The following is a 17,729-nucleotide window of genomic DNA, read 5'->3' as shown; positions in this document are numbered from 1 at the left end:
AGTCTCCATCTTGAAGTTCCAGAAGCATTTGGACTAACTCCCTCAAATGAATTTCAACAGACTGGACACTTGAGTTTTCAGTCATCTAAACAAACAGTCTCCCCCACCGGGTTTGGTTCTCTCAACTCGCAAATGGTCAAAGATCCAGGGATGGATAAAGAAAGCATTTTGCAGATACTCTTATATAAAAGTGGATAAAAGTTGCCAGGTGCAGATGAACTGTATCAAGGCTGTTGAAAGAAGCAAGAAAGGAAATAACAGAGGCTCTGACCATTTTCCAATTCTCTCGGGTTTACAGACATAATGCCTGAGGACTGCTAACCATCATTGTTTTAAAAATAAGGATGAGGTTATAGCATTCAGCCTAACCACAATGATGGGAAAATGACTGGTGACAATTCTGAAGGATAATATTAATAGTAATTTGCAATGGCCTGGGCACGATCGTATCACATTGAATTTGAGGAGGTAACGAGGAGAGACCATGAGGGTACCACATTTGATGTAATCAAGATGATTTGAACAAGGCATCACGTGGTGGGCCAGTCAGAAAAGTGGAAGCCTATAGAGCTACGGGCAAGTTGGATCTGAAATTGGCTCAATGGCAGGAAGCAACTAGTAATGCTTGACAGGTTTTTCATGACTAGAAGGCTGGGGTTCCACAGGCCACAGTACTGAGTCCGTAGTGTGTACCAATGATTTAGACTTAAATATTAGCAGGATTAAGTAGTTTGCAAATGATAGAAAATTAATCTTGTGGTTCATCGTGAAGATGAAAGGTATGGAGTAAGGATGAAAGATGTAGGCTGCAGAAAATAGAGATTGAAGAACGAACAGGCGGGCAGTAAACTAGCAGTTGTAATTCAATTTGGAGAAGAGCAAGGTAACATATTTAGGGAAGAGAAACCATAATAAATGGAAGGATACAGGAAAGTGTAGACTGAGAAACAATATTCTTAGGCCACAATTACAGTTTTGGTCACATTACAGGATGTGATTGCATTAGAGTTGAAGGGATAGGATCTACAAATATTTGGATAGACAGGGACTTATTAGGGAGAGTCAACATGGCTTTGTGCGTGGTAGCTCATGTTTGACCAATCTATTAGAGTTTTTCGAGGAGGTTACCAGGAAAGTGGATGAAGGGAAGGCGGTGGATGTTGTCTACCTGGATTTCAGCAAGGCCTTTGACAAGGTCCCTCATGGGAGGTTAGTTAGGAAGGTTCAGTCGCTGGGTATACATGGGGAGGTAGTAAATTGGATAAGACACTGGCTCAATGGAAGAAGCCAGAGAGTGGTTGTGGAGGATTGCTTCTCTGAGTGGAGGCCTGTGACTAGTGGTGTGCCGCAGGGATCGGTGTTGGGTCCATTGTTGTTTGTCATTTATATCAATGATCTGGATGATAATGTGGTCAATTGGATCAGCAAGTTTGCTGATGATACAAAGATTGGAGGTGTAGTGGACAGTGAGGAAGGTTTTCAAAGCTTGCAGAGGGATTTGGACCAACTAGAAAAATGGGCTGAAAAATGGCAAATGGAATTTAATGCAGAAAAGTGAGAGATATTGCACTTTGGAAGGACAAACCAAAGAAGAACGTACAGGGTAAATGGTAGGACTCTGAAGAGTGCAGTTGAACAGAGGGATCTGGGAATGCAGGTACAGAGTTCCCTAAAAGTGACGTCACAGGTGGATAGGGTCGTAAAGAGTGCCTTTGGTACATTGGCCTTTATAAATCGGAGTATCGAGTATAAAAGTTGGAGTGTTATGGTAAGGTTATATAAGGCATTGGTGAGGCCGAATTTGGAGTATTGTGTACAGTTTTGGTCACCTAGTTACAGGAAGGATGTAAATAAGATTGAAAGAGTGCAGAGAAGGTTCACAAGGATGTTGCCGGGACTTGAGAAGCTGAGTTACAGAGAGAGATTGAATAGGTTGGGACTTTATTCCCTGGAGCGTAGAAGATTGAGGAGAGATTTGATCGAGGTGTATAAGATTTTGATGGGTATAGATAGAGAGAATGCAAGCAGGCTTTTTCCACTGAGGCTAGGGGAGAAAAAACCAGAGGGCATGGGTTAAGGGTGAAAGAAGAAAAGTTTAAAGGGAATATTAGGGGGGTCTTCTTCACGCAGAGAGTGGTGGGACTGTGGAATGAGCTGCCGGATAAAGTGGTAAATGCTTTTAACATTTAAGAAAAACTTGGACAGGTTCATGGATGAGAGGGGTGTGGAGGGATATGGTCCAAGTGCAGGTCAGTGGAACTAGGCATAAAATGGTTCGGCACAGACAAGAAGGGCCAAAAGGCCTGTTTCTGAGCTGTAATTTTCTATGGTTCTATGGTTCTAGAGAGGGTACAGAGGAGATAAGGATGTTGCTAGGAATAGGAAATGCTAGACAGAAGGAAAAATTAGGTCATTTTCTTTGGCATAAGGGAGAGGGAGATTTAATTGGGGTGAACAAAACTGAGGGGAGCTATAAAGAGTGGATAGGAAGGACCTACTCCCCTTACATAAGCCAATAACGTGCAGTCAATGTAAACTAAGTGACAGAAGGTTTAGAAGAGAGTTGAGGAGAAATGTTTCCACCCAGAAAGGTTGGCAAGAGTCTGGAACTCGCTGCCTGAAAGGTTGGAAAGACAGAAACGTACACTGCAAGAATGCTTACTTATGCACTTGAAGAGCCATAGCCCACAGGGATACAACTAAAACTGGAAAATGTGTTTAAGGTTGATTGATTTTTTTTGTATCTGACAGATACAATGGGATGAACTGCTTTTTTGTGCACTATAAATTTTCTATGTTTCTATGAGTGAGACAACAGAGAGATTTATGGATAAAGATCAGGGTTTTAATGTCTACCATGGGAACTCAAGATAAATATGGCTTAGGCAGACCATTCGTCCTCTCTGATGGATGACAAAGAGCCAGTAACGAAGCAGTCCAATAACTTCAGAAATGAAACAACTACACTTATTGAGCAACTTTTGTCAAAAAGCAACACATAATATCAAGCTAACAAAAAGGATTACAAAAAGGAAAAGGAAGAAATCCAGTGCATTGACAGAATTCAAAACCTACAAATGGTGGAAGAGGTGCAAAGAAGTTTTTTTTAAAAAATGAAATAGGTATCAAAATTAACAGCAAAAAGTCATTAGAACAATATTATAGAGTAGCAAAGGGGAACGTAGGACCATTAAAGACAGATACAGTTTAGGCTATAATGGACAATAAGGAAACAGCTGACTTGTTAGCTGAGTACATGGTATCCATATTTGTACCTATAAATAGGACATGTGGTTTAAAAATGGAGAGAGAAAATAATGCAACTTAAGGTAGACAACCTCTAGGATCTGACAGGCATTAAAAACAAAAATAGGGTAGGAAATCAGATGTATTAATCATAATTTTGTCTCTACATTCAGCAAGCACCATTTCAGTATTTAAAAAGAACAAACAACAGGTAATTACAGATCGGTCTTATTCACATCAGTTGTGGGGATGTTGTTATTTGAATCCATTATGAGGGACAGAGTGATTGGGCACTTGGACTAGGATGAGTTGATCAAAAAGAGTTAGCACGGATTTGCCATGTTAGGTCACTGATAACTAATCTGACCGGCAGGCTTACTTTTCAGGGATCTCTACTGGAATCTTACTTTCTAGGAATATGTACTGGAATTTTTGCTTTCTACACCATATATTAGTGACTTGGATGAAGGGATAGATAGCTGTAAATCCAAATTTGCAGATTACAACAAAATAGGAGGCATAGTAAGTTGCATATAAGAACAAGAAGCTATAAACAGAAATGGATGCATTAAGTGGGCAAAGCTATGACAAGACTTCTAACTGGGCAAGTGTGAGGTCATCCACTTTGGATCCCAGAAAGTGTTTTAGAATATTCTGTTAATGTTGAGAGATTAATACGAAGGACCAATGGCAATTAGGTACCCATGGAAACAAAAATTGCTATAACCTGAAAGAGATACAGTTTTTTAATGACTTGTTGTCCTTTATCTTAAGGAAGGTGGAATTGCAATACAATAAAAAAAAAGTGATGCATCAGTTGTATGGAACCTTGGTTAGACTCATTCATTCATAATGAGATGTTTGTAGGCCATACAGCACAGATTCAACAGAATATAAGGGCTTAAAAGGTTTAAATAATGTCGTCAAGTTGCATATACGTTTTTATTCCCTCAAGTTTGTAAAGTTGAAGTTTTTTAAATTAAGGGATTCTTAAATTCAAGTAGAGAAACTACTTCCTCTAGTGGTGGAATCCAGAAAATGGGGCATAACAACAATAGAGCTATGTCATTTAGAAGTGAAATCAAGAAGCATATTTTCCACAAAAGATAGTAGAAATCTGCCCCTCCCTCATAAGGCTATGGATACTACATCAACTGAAATTTCCAAGACCAAGGTCCAGAGCTTTTTGTTAGACAAGGGTATTAAGGATATGATAAATTAAGGTAGGGAAATAAATTGGTACAGATCAGTCATAATCTAATACACTGGTGGGCAACCTGTAGCCCTTCAGGATTCTGAGTGTGGCCCACAAGACATTTTGTTGATTGCTGCCCATACGTAGAGTTGCCACTTTCCACTGGTTTTCATCCACATAGCTTTTTTCCTGCTGATATGATATACACATAAAGCAAGGGCAAGTGAAGTTGAGGTGCTTGCTAATTGTTTACAAGATTGACTGCAAGTGCTGTGCACTCCCTCGGCATCCAAAGTGTAAAAATTTATTTTGTTTTTAACCGCTTGAGATTAAATTAATATATAAATGATTAAGCATTTTCTATAACTTAATATTTGGTGTATAATAAATGTATTCAATCTTATTTGAGGATCATCATTGATGAACATGCCAGATTTCAATCTTGCAGCCCACTGAGATGAAGGAGGGCCACTCATGTGGCCCACTCAGTAGCCTAGGTTGCCCATCACTGACCAAAACAGGATAAAAGGGGATGAATGATTTACTCCTCTTACAAAATAATTCTATTCAGACTTCACAAATATATCAAATTGCAAGTTCAGGAGGATGATGCATAGAGCCATAGATAGAGATGCAAGAGCAAGTCACTCGGTCTTAAAACTTTGAGGAGCAGAAAATGTAGGAGGAACAACTTAGATACCCAAGAGGGCTGGATATCTAAAAACCCAACTTAAACCAAAATGCGCTCTATGGCTATTATATCATGACAAATTTTTCCACAGGTGTAAAGCATAGCACAAAATTTAGTTTAACAACAAGAATGATTTTTGTTTCTCTCAAAACAAGAAACAGGGCAGCCCAAAATCCAGCTTATATTTTGCCAATGGAACACAAATGCATATTGGGCAAAAGTAATCCAGCTTCATTCAAAAATCCAGTTTACATTTTGCCACCGGAACATGTTTTACATTCTTACTTTTAAATCTGCTACTGCAAGACCCAATTCAGGGGTATTTCGCTATGTGATCAATTTAAACACTTGCAGCAAAGTTGGGGAGATGGAAAAAGTGAGACATACTGTTGAAGCTTCCATCGCGTAATCAAGACAGTTCACAAGAATGCCAATTGTATTGGGAACAATATCACGAGAACAGAGTGAAAAGTGGTCGGCAGGTAGACTCTAATTGGTCAATGCATTCTCCCAGAAAATACACCAGGGAACAGTTAATTGCCAAGCTTCCGTTAAAATGGAGAGAAACTGCAGGAAGCTGCAACACAAAGGGCCCTTTTGGTACTTGTGCATGAAACACAAAACTAACATACAGGTGCAGCAGGTAATTAGGAAGGCTGATGGAATGTTGGCCCTTATTTCAAGGGGGTTGGGGTATACGAGTAGGGAAGTCTTGCTGCAACTGTACAAGGTACTGATGAAACCACATCCAGAGTACTGAGAGCAACTTTGGTTCCCTTATTTAAAGGAAATATATTATTTCATTGGAGGCAGTTTGGAAAAGGTTCACTAGGAGAGGAAAGTTTACAGATTGGGACTCTACTCATTGGAATTTAGAAGAATTAGAGGTGATCTCATTAAAACATATAGGATTCTTAAGAGGCTTGAGAAGATAAATGCTGAAAGGATGTTTCCCCTCATGGGAGAGATTAGGACCAGAGGACATAGTCTCTGAATAAAGGGGTGCCAATTTAAGACTGAGATGAGGAGGAATTTTTTCTCTCTTATGAGTGTTTGGAGATGCTTGTCAGAGAGCTGTGGGGGCAGAGTCTCGTGTATATTTAAGGTTGAGACAGACAGATTTTCGATCAATAAATTAATTAGGGGCTATGGGGAAAGGGCAGGAAAACGGACGTGAGAAATGTTGGAACTGCCATCATCCTATTGAATAGTGGAGCAGGCTTTGGGGCCAAAAAGCCTACTCCAGTTCCTTTTTCTTATGGTGGATTCTGATTGGTCAAGGCATTGCCATGGGGAATTCATAGAAATCATAGAAACCCTACAGTGCAGAAGGAGGCCATTCGGCCCATCAAGTCTGCACCGACCACAATCCCACCCAGGCCCTACCCCCACATATTTTACCCGCTAATCCCTCTAACCTACACATCCCAGGACTCTAAGGGGCAATTTTTAACCTGGCCAATCAACCTAACCCGCACATCTTTGGACTGTGGGAGGAAACCGGAGCACCCGGAGGAAACCCACGCAGACACGAGGAGAATGTGCAAACTCCACACAGACAGTGACCCGAGCCGGGAATCGAACCCGGGACCCTGGAGCTGTGAAGCAGCAGTGCTAACCACTGTGCTACCGTGCCGCCCCAAACCTGGGAATAGCTGTCCCAAAGCTTTGGAATGTGTTAACATGCTCCTGGTATCTGCAAAGAACAGGGCCATGTGCGTGATTCTATGCATCCTCAAGCATGAGTAAATGAGCTACGCTGCAAGCCTGGCTGATAATCTTAAATTGGTTGCCAATGAAATTGTTAGCACAATCAGGATTGTTTAGCAATTGTCGTCCAATTTCTGAATCAGATCTAATGTTGGACAATTTGTTCTGAGCTTTGCAAGCACCGACTTGCTGTACTTTGGTTGTTGTGAACAGCTGAAAGGACTTGCTGCTTGATCGGAATGGAGCAATCAAATGAATTCATTTCGTTGGTCAATGGGAAATCTGTCAATAGGTTCTCTACTACTGTCTAACCCATTGGAATTCCTACATTTCTATGCGCTACAAGATTGGCCTTACCCTTTGTTAGGGCCAAATCATAGATCATAGAAACCCTACAGTACAGAAAGAGAACATTCAGCCCATCGAGTCTGCACCAACCACAATCCCACTCAGGCCATACTCCTATATCCCTCCATATTTTACCCACTAATCCCTCTAATCTATGCATCCCAGGACACTAAGGGGCAATTTTAGCATGGCCAATCAACCTAACCCGCACATCTTTGGACTGTGGGAGGAAACCGGAGGAAACCCACAGAGACACGAGGAGAATGTGCAAACTCCACACAGACAGTGACCCAAGCTGGGAATCGAACCCAGGTCCCTGGAGCTGTGATGCAGCAGTGCTAACCACTGTGCTACCGTGCCGCCCTTATCAGCAACCCGAAACAGCAGCCAAGCCATTTACTCATTGTGCAAGCACGATGCAAAAATAGAATACATCAAAGCCATCTTGCATGATAATGCTTACCCTGATCAGATTGCTGCATATTGCGCAAACACATGAATGGGCCTAAGGTCCTGAAAAGTGCCCAGTTTACCTTAATTATCCAGGAAGGGCAAGGTGTTTCAGAAATTTGAACAACAGGTTAAGCTAGCTATTCCACATTGCTAATACACAGTAGTAACATGAGTGATATTCTCCACCAAGGCCATTCTGAAAGTGGTTGAGAAACTAATCATTTATGATTGAATGGCAGAGCAGACTCCATGGGCTGGGTGGCCTAATTCTGCTCCTGTATCCTACGGTCTTATCACACAAATGAGCATGTGGTAAATAAATTTCAGTGCCAGTGTGATGCCAGATACATAGGCTATACGTCCCAACAACTAGCAGATCATTTCATACAGCACATCCCTTCGGCTGTTCATAACAGGTTAAATACTCAACCAGCCATGTTTGCAAAACTCAAAAAATATTGTCCAACATTGGATATGATTCCAGGATTTGATAACACTAGCAATCCTGATTGTGCTAAGAACTAAACTGACAACTAATTAAAAATTATCAGTGGGGCTAGCAACATGGCTCAATCATGCTAGAAACTGTACATATTCATACACAGGGACCTGTCCTTTGTAGACAGAAGGAACATGTCCACGCATTATGCCTTTTTAAACTGAAAGTAAGTTTGGGAGACAGCCATTTCCTGGTTCATTCCCCACAACAATGCATTGATAGAGTCAACCTGCCTAGTTCAAATGTGTATAAAGGTGCGCAGTTAACTGCTCCCTGACACATTCACCATGGCAATGCCTCTACAAATCAGCATCCACTTGCCAACCAATCAGCACTCTCTCTTATGGGGGTGGCACAGTGGTTAGCACTGCTGCCTCACAGTGCCAGGGATCTGGATTTGATTCCAGCTTGGGTGGCTGTCTGTGTGGAGTTTACACGTTCTACTCATGTTTGTGTGGGTTTTCTCTGGGTGCTCCAATTTCCTCCCACAATCTGAAAGACGTGCTGGTTAGGTGCATTGGCCATGCTAAATTCTCCCTCTGTGCACCCAAACCCTAGGCGTCAGAGTGTAGTGACTAGGGGATTTTCAGTTACTTCATTAACACTGCAATGTAAGCCTACCTGTGACACTAATAAATACACCGTATGCTTTAACTTTTAGCTGAGTGTTTGTTTCGTACATTAACAGCTGTGTTCAGGAATGGGAATACTCCTAATCTCAGACTTTGCTAAAAGCTTGAATATTTGACATTTGTCATCTGGTTCTCAACTAATGTAAGCCGACTTGTGACACTAATAAATAAACTTTAAGCTTTTGTTATTCTCTTTACAATTGTTATTTTAGAACTGTCCTAGGAGTGCAAGATGAAAAACTTCGACAGTTTGTCTCTTTTTTCAATCAATACTCAAGTTCTGTACTACAAAATCATGGTTAAACACAATAATGTAATTCCATCCAGGGACATAAAATGCCAAGTTAGGACCGCAAACTCAGGTTTCATTCTTGCATCACTCAGATTTCCTCTGGAGGCAAATGTTAAGCCTCTGCCAAGTAGTTTAAAGGAAGGAAATTAATTTGATGTTCCAAAAAGTCTCACATTAGAATTGCAATGCCAAGTGTCTGTTTCATTCCAAACCCCGAGGACTGAATCAGAGCACAAGGGAAAGGAAGAAAACACATTTAACGCAGTACAAATTCCTCAAAAATCCAGAGTAATTCATTGTTCTATAAAACTGGAGGCATTTTATAGGAGCTTTGAAACAAAATTAATCAGCTTTAAAACATTTACTGTAGTCCTAAGGTTAAACTGCCTGCCCCACAAATAGCTGCTAAACTATTAAACAAATTTAGTAGTGAGGCAAATAGCATAGATACGTTTGATAGGAAATCAGATAATTATTTGAGGGAGAAAGGAATAGAAGGATCTGCAGATAGGATTAGATGATATAGAATGGGAGGCCGAACAGTCTCCCACTCTATTAACATAGTAAACTCTTTGGAAACAAAGTCTCACCCGATTGTCTTTCACAGGTGATTTTTCTGTCAGTTTTCTTTTGAACACTTGCAACACCTCCGTGCAGTCTTCCAGGTGAGCCTCAGGTTCCCAAGTGTCATCTTCAGAAGAATAGCCTTTCCAGTGAACTCTGTACAAGACTTGACCCTGTTAATACAAATCAAAATCATATTGTACATGAATCGCCAAACTAGGCAATAATGCCAGACACTGAAAGTGGGAAAACATCCAGTAGTACCAAATTAAGTTAATTTAAAACAAATCTTGAACTTAAAGCAAATCAATTGTCTCATAATTCCAGGATTAAAATAGCCTTCAAGTTCAAATATTTCAAGATTTACATTGTTAATTCGATAAAAATGCCTTCACGTAACAGCATCTAGTGATGGATAAATGAAAATATTAGATACATATTCACCTCATGACACACTTTGTGGGATGGGAATGCAAGTTATTTTTTCCAGAGAGTCCCATGTCCGGCCGCAATTCAAGTACATTGAAACCTGTAAATTAGGGACAACTAAGGGATTTCCTTCATGGCTCCATTATTTGCAAGGTCATTAATTTCAAAATAGTCCTGGCATATACACAAAACCAGATACACCAAATATCCCAGGATTGACTTTTACCACCTGTAACATTTTTCCTTTCCCACATGGGATTGTGTCTAATTCTAGATGAAATTTTAGATCCCCCCCGCCCACAATTCTGGGAACTGCCAGCTTGTAGGCTGCACTGTTTGCAAGAAGCTCCAAAAGGCAGGAAGCCAACCATGAGCAAGGGAAGGAGGGAAAACGAGAAAGCCACAGGTCCGGTGGCATTGGGAGTCCTTAGCCCTGGCATCTTCTTCGGTTACCACCACATCCTTTTATATTCCTCCTTCACACTACCTCAACAGCCATATGATATAGGAACCCACTGTCTAATTGCCCTCACTTCCCTCTCTTCCCCACTTAGTTCAACTTTAATGGCTGCTGATTTCAGTGGCAGAAAATGATGGACCCACTCACTTAGCACCAATCTCCCAACTTCTAATCATCCTTTCCCTTTCTCCTTCATACAGAAACTGTATTCCTTTGACTCCATGATCCAACCGATGTCAAAATAATTGCTAAATGTTCCAACACTTGATTTCCAGCAATTCAGCATCTTCATGATGTCACTCCACACAATCATACTATGGTGGGGAAGTGATGTCAAATGCAGGGAGGTGCACAGCAGCAGAAAATCTTATGTCATTATTGTGCAAACAAGATTCCCTTTAAACTTTAGTTGTGTGTAGCTGTTTGAGTGTGCAGCCTCTTTAATAACTGTTTTAGCACTGCCATGCATGCACATAGTTTATCATGGAATATGGCCTGCATATTAACTTCCAGGCTGCTGCACTGCCACAGACCCTCACAGCTTTACAGGAAGTGTACATAAATAAATAGCAGTGCTCTGGAAACCATTTCATGAGTACACTAGTTATTCCAATACAGTTTCCAGCTTTTGTGGAATGCAAGTTCTTTACCCAACATTCATAACAGCAAATAAATATATAGTGCAATGCAAGCATTCCATAAGACCATAAGACATAGGAGCAGAATTAGGCCACTCGGCCCATCGAGTCTGCTCCGCCATTCAATCATGGCTGATATTTTTCTCATCCCATTCTCCTGCCTTTTCCCCATAACCCCTGATCCCCTTATCAATCAAGAACCTATCTATCTCTGTCTTAAAGACACTCAATTACCTGGCCTCCACAACCTTCTGCGGCAAAGAGTTCCACAGATTCACCACTCTCAGATGAAGAAATTCCTCATCTCATCTCTGTTTTAAAGGACTGTCCCTTTAGCCTGAGGTTGTGTTTCGATGCCAAAAATAAAGCAGTATATCTGACGCTATGGGTGATGAGTAAAGAAACCTGCACTACACAAAACATGTCTCTCTCACCCGTTGCCGGCTTACACTTACCTGCGAGTCCCATGTTTTCAGCTGCAAACTGACTTGATGCATTGAAGGCTGTCCGTAGTTCGTAATTAGTGAGTGGTGGCAGTTTCAAAGTTCAGCTTGTATCCATTATAATGCAAGGTATTTGGAATTGTCAATAATTGTCCTTTTTTACAGTTGTTACCGTATACTTCAACCACTTTACTGATCTTCAATAAGTTGATTCCTAACCTGAACTTTTCTTGTATGCTCTCATGTTATATAATCACCTCAGCTTGGAGATCTGAGGGAGCTGGTTATGAGGAAATGGAAGTAAAAGACAGAATGAATAAGAAAATAAGGATAACAAAATAAGGCAAACAAAATGCAAGGAAGGGAATGAATATGCCAGCAAGAAAAAAATGTGCAAAGTTTAAAATTAAGGAAGAAATTACAAAAACAAATTCATGGATGTGCAAACTACCCTTTATGGAAAATGAAACGGCACAGATGACAGTCCCAGAAACCAGCGTCAGTCTGAATTATTTATATCCCTGTAACTGGAACTGACTAGAAAAGCCAGAAGAAGCCTGATGTTTGCAACAGGTTAGTGGGTATGGTCTGAAGGCAGTTAACTCATTCACACAACCAAAATTAATATTTTCAGCATAATTTTGTTTTATCGGAACCAACTAACTACCAGGTTAGAAGTCTAAATCAATCCACAGTAGTCCAGTTCACTTCAGCTACAAATCACTATTGGTAAGTTTTAGAACTGCCAAACTGAAGGAGAGAAATAGAGAGAAAGAGAAAACGAAGAAGAGCTTTGCATTTATATACTACATTTCATGATCTTGAAATGTTCAAGAGTATTCAACATCCAATTAAGTACTTCTGAAGTGTAGTCATTGCTACAATGCAAGAACTATAGTAGCCACCTTGCATATAGTGAGATCCCACAGACAGCTATGAGGTAATGACCAAAGATATTGGTTTTTGTGATCGTGGTTGAGGGATAAATATTGAAAAGGGTACTGTGAAGAGCTCTCCTGTTCATCTTCAAAATATTGGCATGGATCTTTTAAATCCACCCGAGGGAGAGAACAGCGTTCGTGCTCCAACAGTACTGCACTAGAGTGTCAATGTAAATTTTGTGCTTAACTCTATGAAGTAGAATTTAAACCTGCAAACTACTGATCAAGAGGCGAGTGCTAACACTGAGCTATAACTGACTAGAAAACACAATTTAACACTGGTTGTCTGAAATTCACTACTACAGTTGATAACCATAAGTGACATGTTCGGGCACAAAGTTCAACTCCTACCTACGCTACATCATTTTGAATGCAATGCCTTTATTAGGATATCTTGATTCCAAGTTGTACATGAAACACACTCGATTTAAAATGAAATCCCATCAAAGTTGTAGTGCACAAAATGATTCCATTGTTGGCACATATAACCCAGCAATGTTTTTAGACCATTTTGGTGCAACGGTTCACAATAGAATCATCGAAATCATAGAAACCCTACAGAGCAGAAAGAGGCCATCTGGCCCATCGAGTCTGCGCCGACCACAATCCCACCCAGGCCCTACCCCATATTCCTACACATTTACCCGCTAATCCCTCTAACCTACGCATCTCAGGACACTAAGGGGCAATTTTAGCATGGCCAATCAACCTAACCCGCACATCTTTGGATTGTGGGAGGAAACCGGAGCACCCGGAGGACACCCACGCAGACACGAGGAGAATGTGCAAACTCCACACAGACAGTGACCCACCCGGGAATCGAACCCAGGTTCCTGGAGCTGTAAAGCAGCAGTGCTAACCACTGTGCTACCGTGTCGCCCCAGATCCAACACATTTTGTATAACCACTTATCCAGCACACCTGCTATACTAACAACAATAAGGTCTATTGCCTGTTTCTTTCCTACTAAAACAAATTGAGATATTAAATGAAGTGCGGGTTACGCCACAGTAAAACTAACTCATATGCAGCAAAAGATCATGCAGCAGATTCACTCGTAGATCTTTTGTTGTGTATACCTGCATGTATCGAGTAATATGATCTGCTGCTCAACTTTTTAAAACTGCTTTGAACTAGACCGAAAAAAACATTGAATAAAGAAAGGTAGATACTTGAAAGGAGATAATAACAAAAGCTCTCACTCGCTTAGATTTTTCTTGACCAGGTACACAGAAACAAAAGTAGTTATTGCCGACCACCCCCCACTTTTTAAAAAATGATCATTCTCCAAAATAAAGCTTTAATTGAACAATATTACAAACTTCAGATGCTGTCAGACCTGAGTTTTTCCAGCATTTTCAGTTTATTTTATAAAATGGTTTGCTTTGTTGCTGAAAAAAATGAGCATCTGGTTTCACTCAATTATTTTTCCTCTCAATTGCATTATCCAACCTTTACTACTCTCGTGAGTTGATGGGAAGACTTTTTGAAAAAAATATTTGATTAGTTTATTTCTTAATTTGGACCAAACATCAGCTGTAGTCAAGTGTCAGCCAACTTGTTACCAGCTACAGTTGAGGGGAAGGAAACAAAAATACCAGATTCTCGCTAAAACTGTATAACCCAACGGTCACATGCATCATTGGTACAATCTGTTCTTTGGTGACACCCCACCATTCCCCACCACCAAAAAGACCAGATTTCAACAGGTTTCATAGTTTAAATCAAAGATTAATTTTCATTCCAATGTTTAGGTACCCACCCTGTTCAATCTGCAAATGAACTTCTAAGTTTTTCCAGTCTTCTGTTTGCATTTACTTATGCTCAATATAATTTAACGGCAGTGTTAATGGTTAATCTTGACTAATTGATTACCTAAGTGTGGTACATTTAAAACAGCTAATATTAGCTGGCAGGAAGGAAATTATTCTTAAACAAAAATATGCAGGCACAGTACAGATCCTTGTACCTACACCTCATTTACTTTTTCTGTACAAAATCTGCTTCATATCTCTATCAAGCCTTTTTTCCCCCTCTCCATAATAAAAAATGCAATTTTCTCTTCTTTATAGCATCTTCATTTCCACAAAAGCATTATTGTTTAATGGAAAGCTGGTAGATAGACATAAAAAGGGCACTTTTATACCTCATGGACATGATTTACTCACTTCTTCTTGACTCTACTCTCCTCCCAAAATAAAATTGCTGCACTTAAAAACATTGAGTGCTTTACTGGTGAGAGCAACATCCAGCAGATGGAGTAATAGACCAGATAAACAAAATACGGCAGGGTTAAATATTAAAAAGGTCCTACTTAGTAAATCTATTTAACTGGGATAGCTTACAAACTCTGCCAATTAAACCTTGGCTCATGATTATTAGTTATATTTCATAATTAAGCTACACCACACATCTATTATTTGAAAATTATTTTCTGTAGTTCATTTATGTAATGAAAATCAAAGTGGCAACTGAGCACATCTAATTTTTAATTCCTGGACAACTCAAATTAAGCAACTCTGAATCGCGAAGAAATTAGATCAATTTTCAGATTTAACGTTCCTGACAAGGGGCCTTGCCTGTCCCAAGTTCTAATATGGACCAACAAACTAAGCCCCCACTGCAAGCATGTTGTTGTGAAATTAAATTGCACAAACTGCATCTGAACCTGGACACTAACATCATTACATTGTATCCAAACAACCAAATATTTTTTTCACTCTTTTGACAAACCTCCTAAGTAAACTTCAAAATGTAAATGGAGACAGAATAATTGGTAAAATACAAATTCACGAAGTGATGAGCCAAGGCACATCACGCATAGTAGCCGAGAGCAATAAATTGGAATTTATACAGAAGCATCTAATATTTTGTACTGCTTCTGTTCAATATTGGATGATGGTGCCTTTACTAAACAATTAAATATTAAGGGAGAAAGTATGTTTGGTGCACGACATGTAACAGTACAATGGCTGGCACTGAAGATACCTTTGTAGAAAGTTAACCAGCATATTTAGACACTAGACTGCTCAGTTTAGACATACCTAATTGTAAAACAATAACTACATGATCAACTGTGTAGTTCCATCATCACAGCTGAAATAATGCCCAATTAGGATGCACAATTATTCCACAAGACCAAAAACAGCACAGAAGTGTATGAAAGGTGCATTGCATTCTCAGTTTACAAAGCTACTGAATAAAACTAGATACACAAATGTAAGTGGGTATAAAGGGTACCCAATGATTAAAAACACTATCAAAGGAATTTAAATAATATGTTAAGTGTAAATACTGTGTCCGGTGTTGCAGTTTTCTCATCTTTTGAATCAACAGTATCCATTATGTTCCACTTGTGAAGGGATTTAGGATGGAATATAGAATTATTCAAAAACAGCACTGCTTATGACAACGCAGTATGTAAGAATACCAACATGTGGCAGAGTACATGCCTCCCAGAGGAGCCAGCAAAGATGGTGGCAGGGAAAAAAGGAATAACTGGACAAGTTTTCCCAGATGGTTCTTTTACACATGCTGACAACCATGAGTGGTTGCAATAATGTCAGTGATTGACATCAACCTGCTTATAGGTGGATAAGCAAACTCTGAGTGACCTCTTTTTAGGGCAAACCAAATAAACAAACTCAGATTAAGTCAGGTTTTTTTAGGGAGGTAGAAAGTGGGGCAGGAGGAGAGATCCTCCATGGTGTGCAGGGTAGGACAGGAGAGAAGGAGAAACCCTCATGTGGGTGGGAAAGGGAGTGGGATGGCAGGAAGGAGGCCAAGGCTGGGTAGGGTACAGGGCAGGAGATCCTCAAAATGCTGCTGGGTGGGGGAGAGAAGAGGGCCTGGGTAAGATGCTCTGTCAGAGAGCGAGTGCTGACTCGATGGACCGAATGGACTCCTTCTGCACTGCAGGGATTTATAAGAACAGAAATTATAGAAGGATGGGGCAAGTGAGGGGAGGGGAGGGCCCTCCAAAAGGGATGTAGAAATAATTGGAAAGGATTTTAGGTTCTAACCCTGTCTAATTTTGCAATATGGTACATGTTTTAAACTGAACGGCAATTTTGTTTGAGTAGTCAATGCAGCTTTACGCTTAAAACTTTGCTTGAAATTTACGATGTGAACTCGATCATGATGAAACGTTTACTTCACGAAACAGCACCGCGGATTTCTAAAAGTACTGATTTACTTTGTGACTCCATTACAACTCACCTTCACACTTTGGTAATGGCACTAATTCAGAGACAACTAGCGTCTTACTGTCTTCTAAGGAACTTTTGGCTAAAAATGATCTAACATTGAAGAAACGGATGACACGAAATGTAGCTGGCGGCGACCCACAATATTACCTCCAGCGGCAAAACTGAGGCTGATGTCCTGGACGGTTACGGGGGGGGGGGGGGGGGGGTGAAGAGTAAAGCGGGGCATTCTGGTGCCAGGCGCTGGGCAGGTGGAGAGAGCAGGCCTCACTTCACAAAACACACACACCGCCCGACTCCATGTTCAATAAAACACAACCCCCCACCCCGCCCCGCGCGCAGCCCCTCAAACACTCTCACCTCGGAAACCTTCATGTCCACTATCCTTTCCACCTCGTACACATCTTCCTCCGCTTCGCTTTCTTGCTCCGATTTGTCCGCAGCCTCCTCTGCCGCCGCTGCCGCCATGATTGTGAACGTTCTCAGCCGCGCAGACAAGCGCTCCGCTCCCAGTTTGAAAAAAAACTCCAGCAGCAACTGGAAAGAGGGGGGGGGGCGGGGATGGTGTTGATGATAGTGACGTCGGCTCCAGCCAATCCGAGGCGAGCTGTCCTGATTGACGGTGCAGGTGACCAATCGAAGATGAAAACAGTCAACGGTTCTGGCTGCCTCCATCCCTCAACGACCGCCTCCACCCCCACCCAGGTCCCCGCCCCCACCGCCTACCCTCCCCCAGGAGCACGCCCCCACTGCCTCCGCCCCCTCCCCCAGACCCTCCTCGAGCTCGCTCCACTACCTCCCCTCCCCTCCCCCCCTCCAGCCGCCTCCTCGCACCACCCGCCTCCCCCGCGCGCTGCCCCCGCCTCCCCTCCCCCACGCCCAGCAACCGCCGAGGCAGAGGAATCGAGTCAAATACAACATCGTCACCGCTTTAATCACAAACCAAATTCCAACCGCTTTTGCCTGACGCTCAGTGCAGCCAG

General features: G+C 41.2%; 1 protein-coding gene across 3 annotated transcripts in view; it reads right to left on the bottom strand.

Annotated features, from left to right (window-relative positions):
- Positions 1–17,279, bottom strand: part of mphosph8 (M-phase phosphoprotein 8) — a 54,629-nt gene extending 37,350 nt beyond the window's left edge. The window contains exons 1-3 of one of the 3 annotated variants that reach the window (XM_078222091.1): positions 17,107–17,262; positions 11,613–11,880; positions 9,657–9,803 (exon numbers count right to left, since the gene is read on the bottom strand). In XM_078222091.1, coding sequence (XP_078078217.1) covers positions 9,657–9,803; positions 11,613–11,654 — 189 coding nt within the window. In that variant the 5' untranslated portion in view covers positions 11,655–11,880; positions 17,107–17,262. Of the gene's footprint in view, positions 1–9,656; positions 9,804–11,612; positions 11,881–17,106 lie in introns of all 3 variants that reach the window. The other 2 variants (XM_078222089.1, XM_078222090.1) reach the window with 2 other exon arrangements.
- Between the last annotated feature and the right edge of the window lie 450 nt (positions 17,280–17,729).

This window comes from Mustelus asterias, chromosome 10 (assembly GCF_964213995.1).
Source record: "Mustelus asterias chromosome 10, sMusAst1.hap1.1, whole genome shotgun sequence".
Classification (NCBI taxonomy): domain Eukaryota; kingdom Metazoa; phylum Chordata; class Chondrichthyes; order Carcharhiniformes; family Triakidae; genus Mustelus; species Mustelus asterias.
Note: the sequence above shows the minus strand (reverse complement) of the source record. Positions and strands in the feature narration are given on the sequence as shown.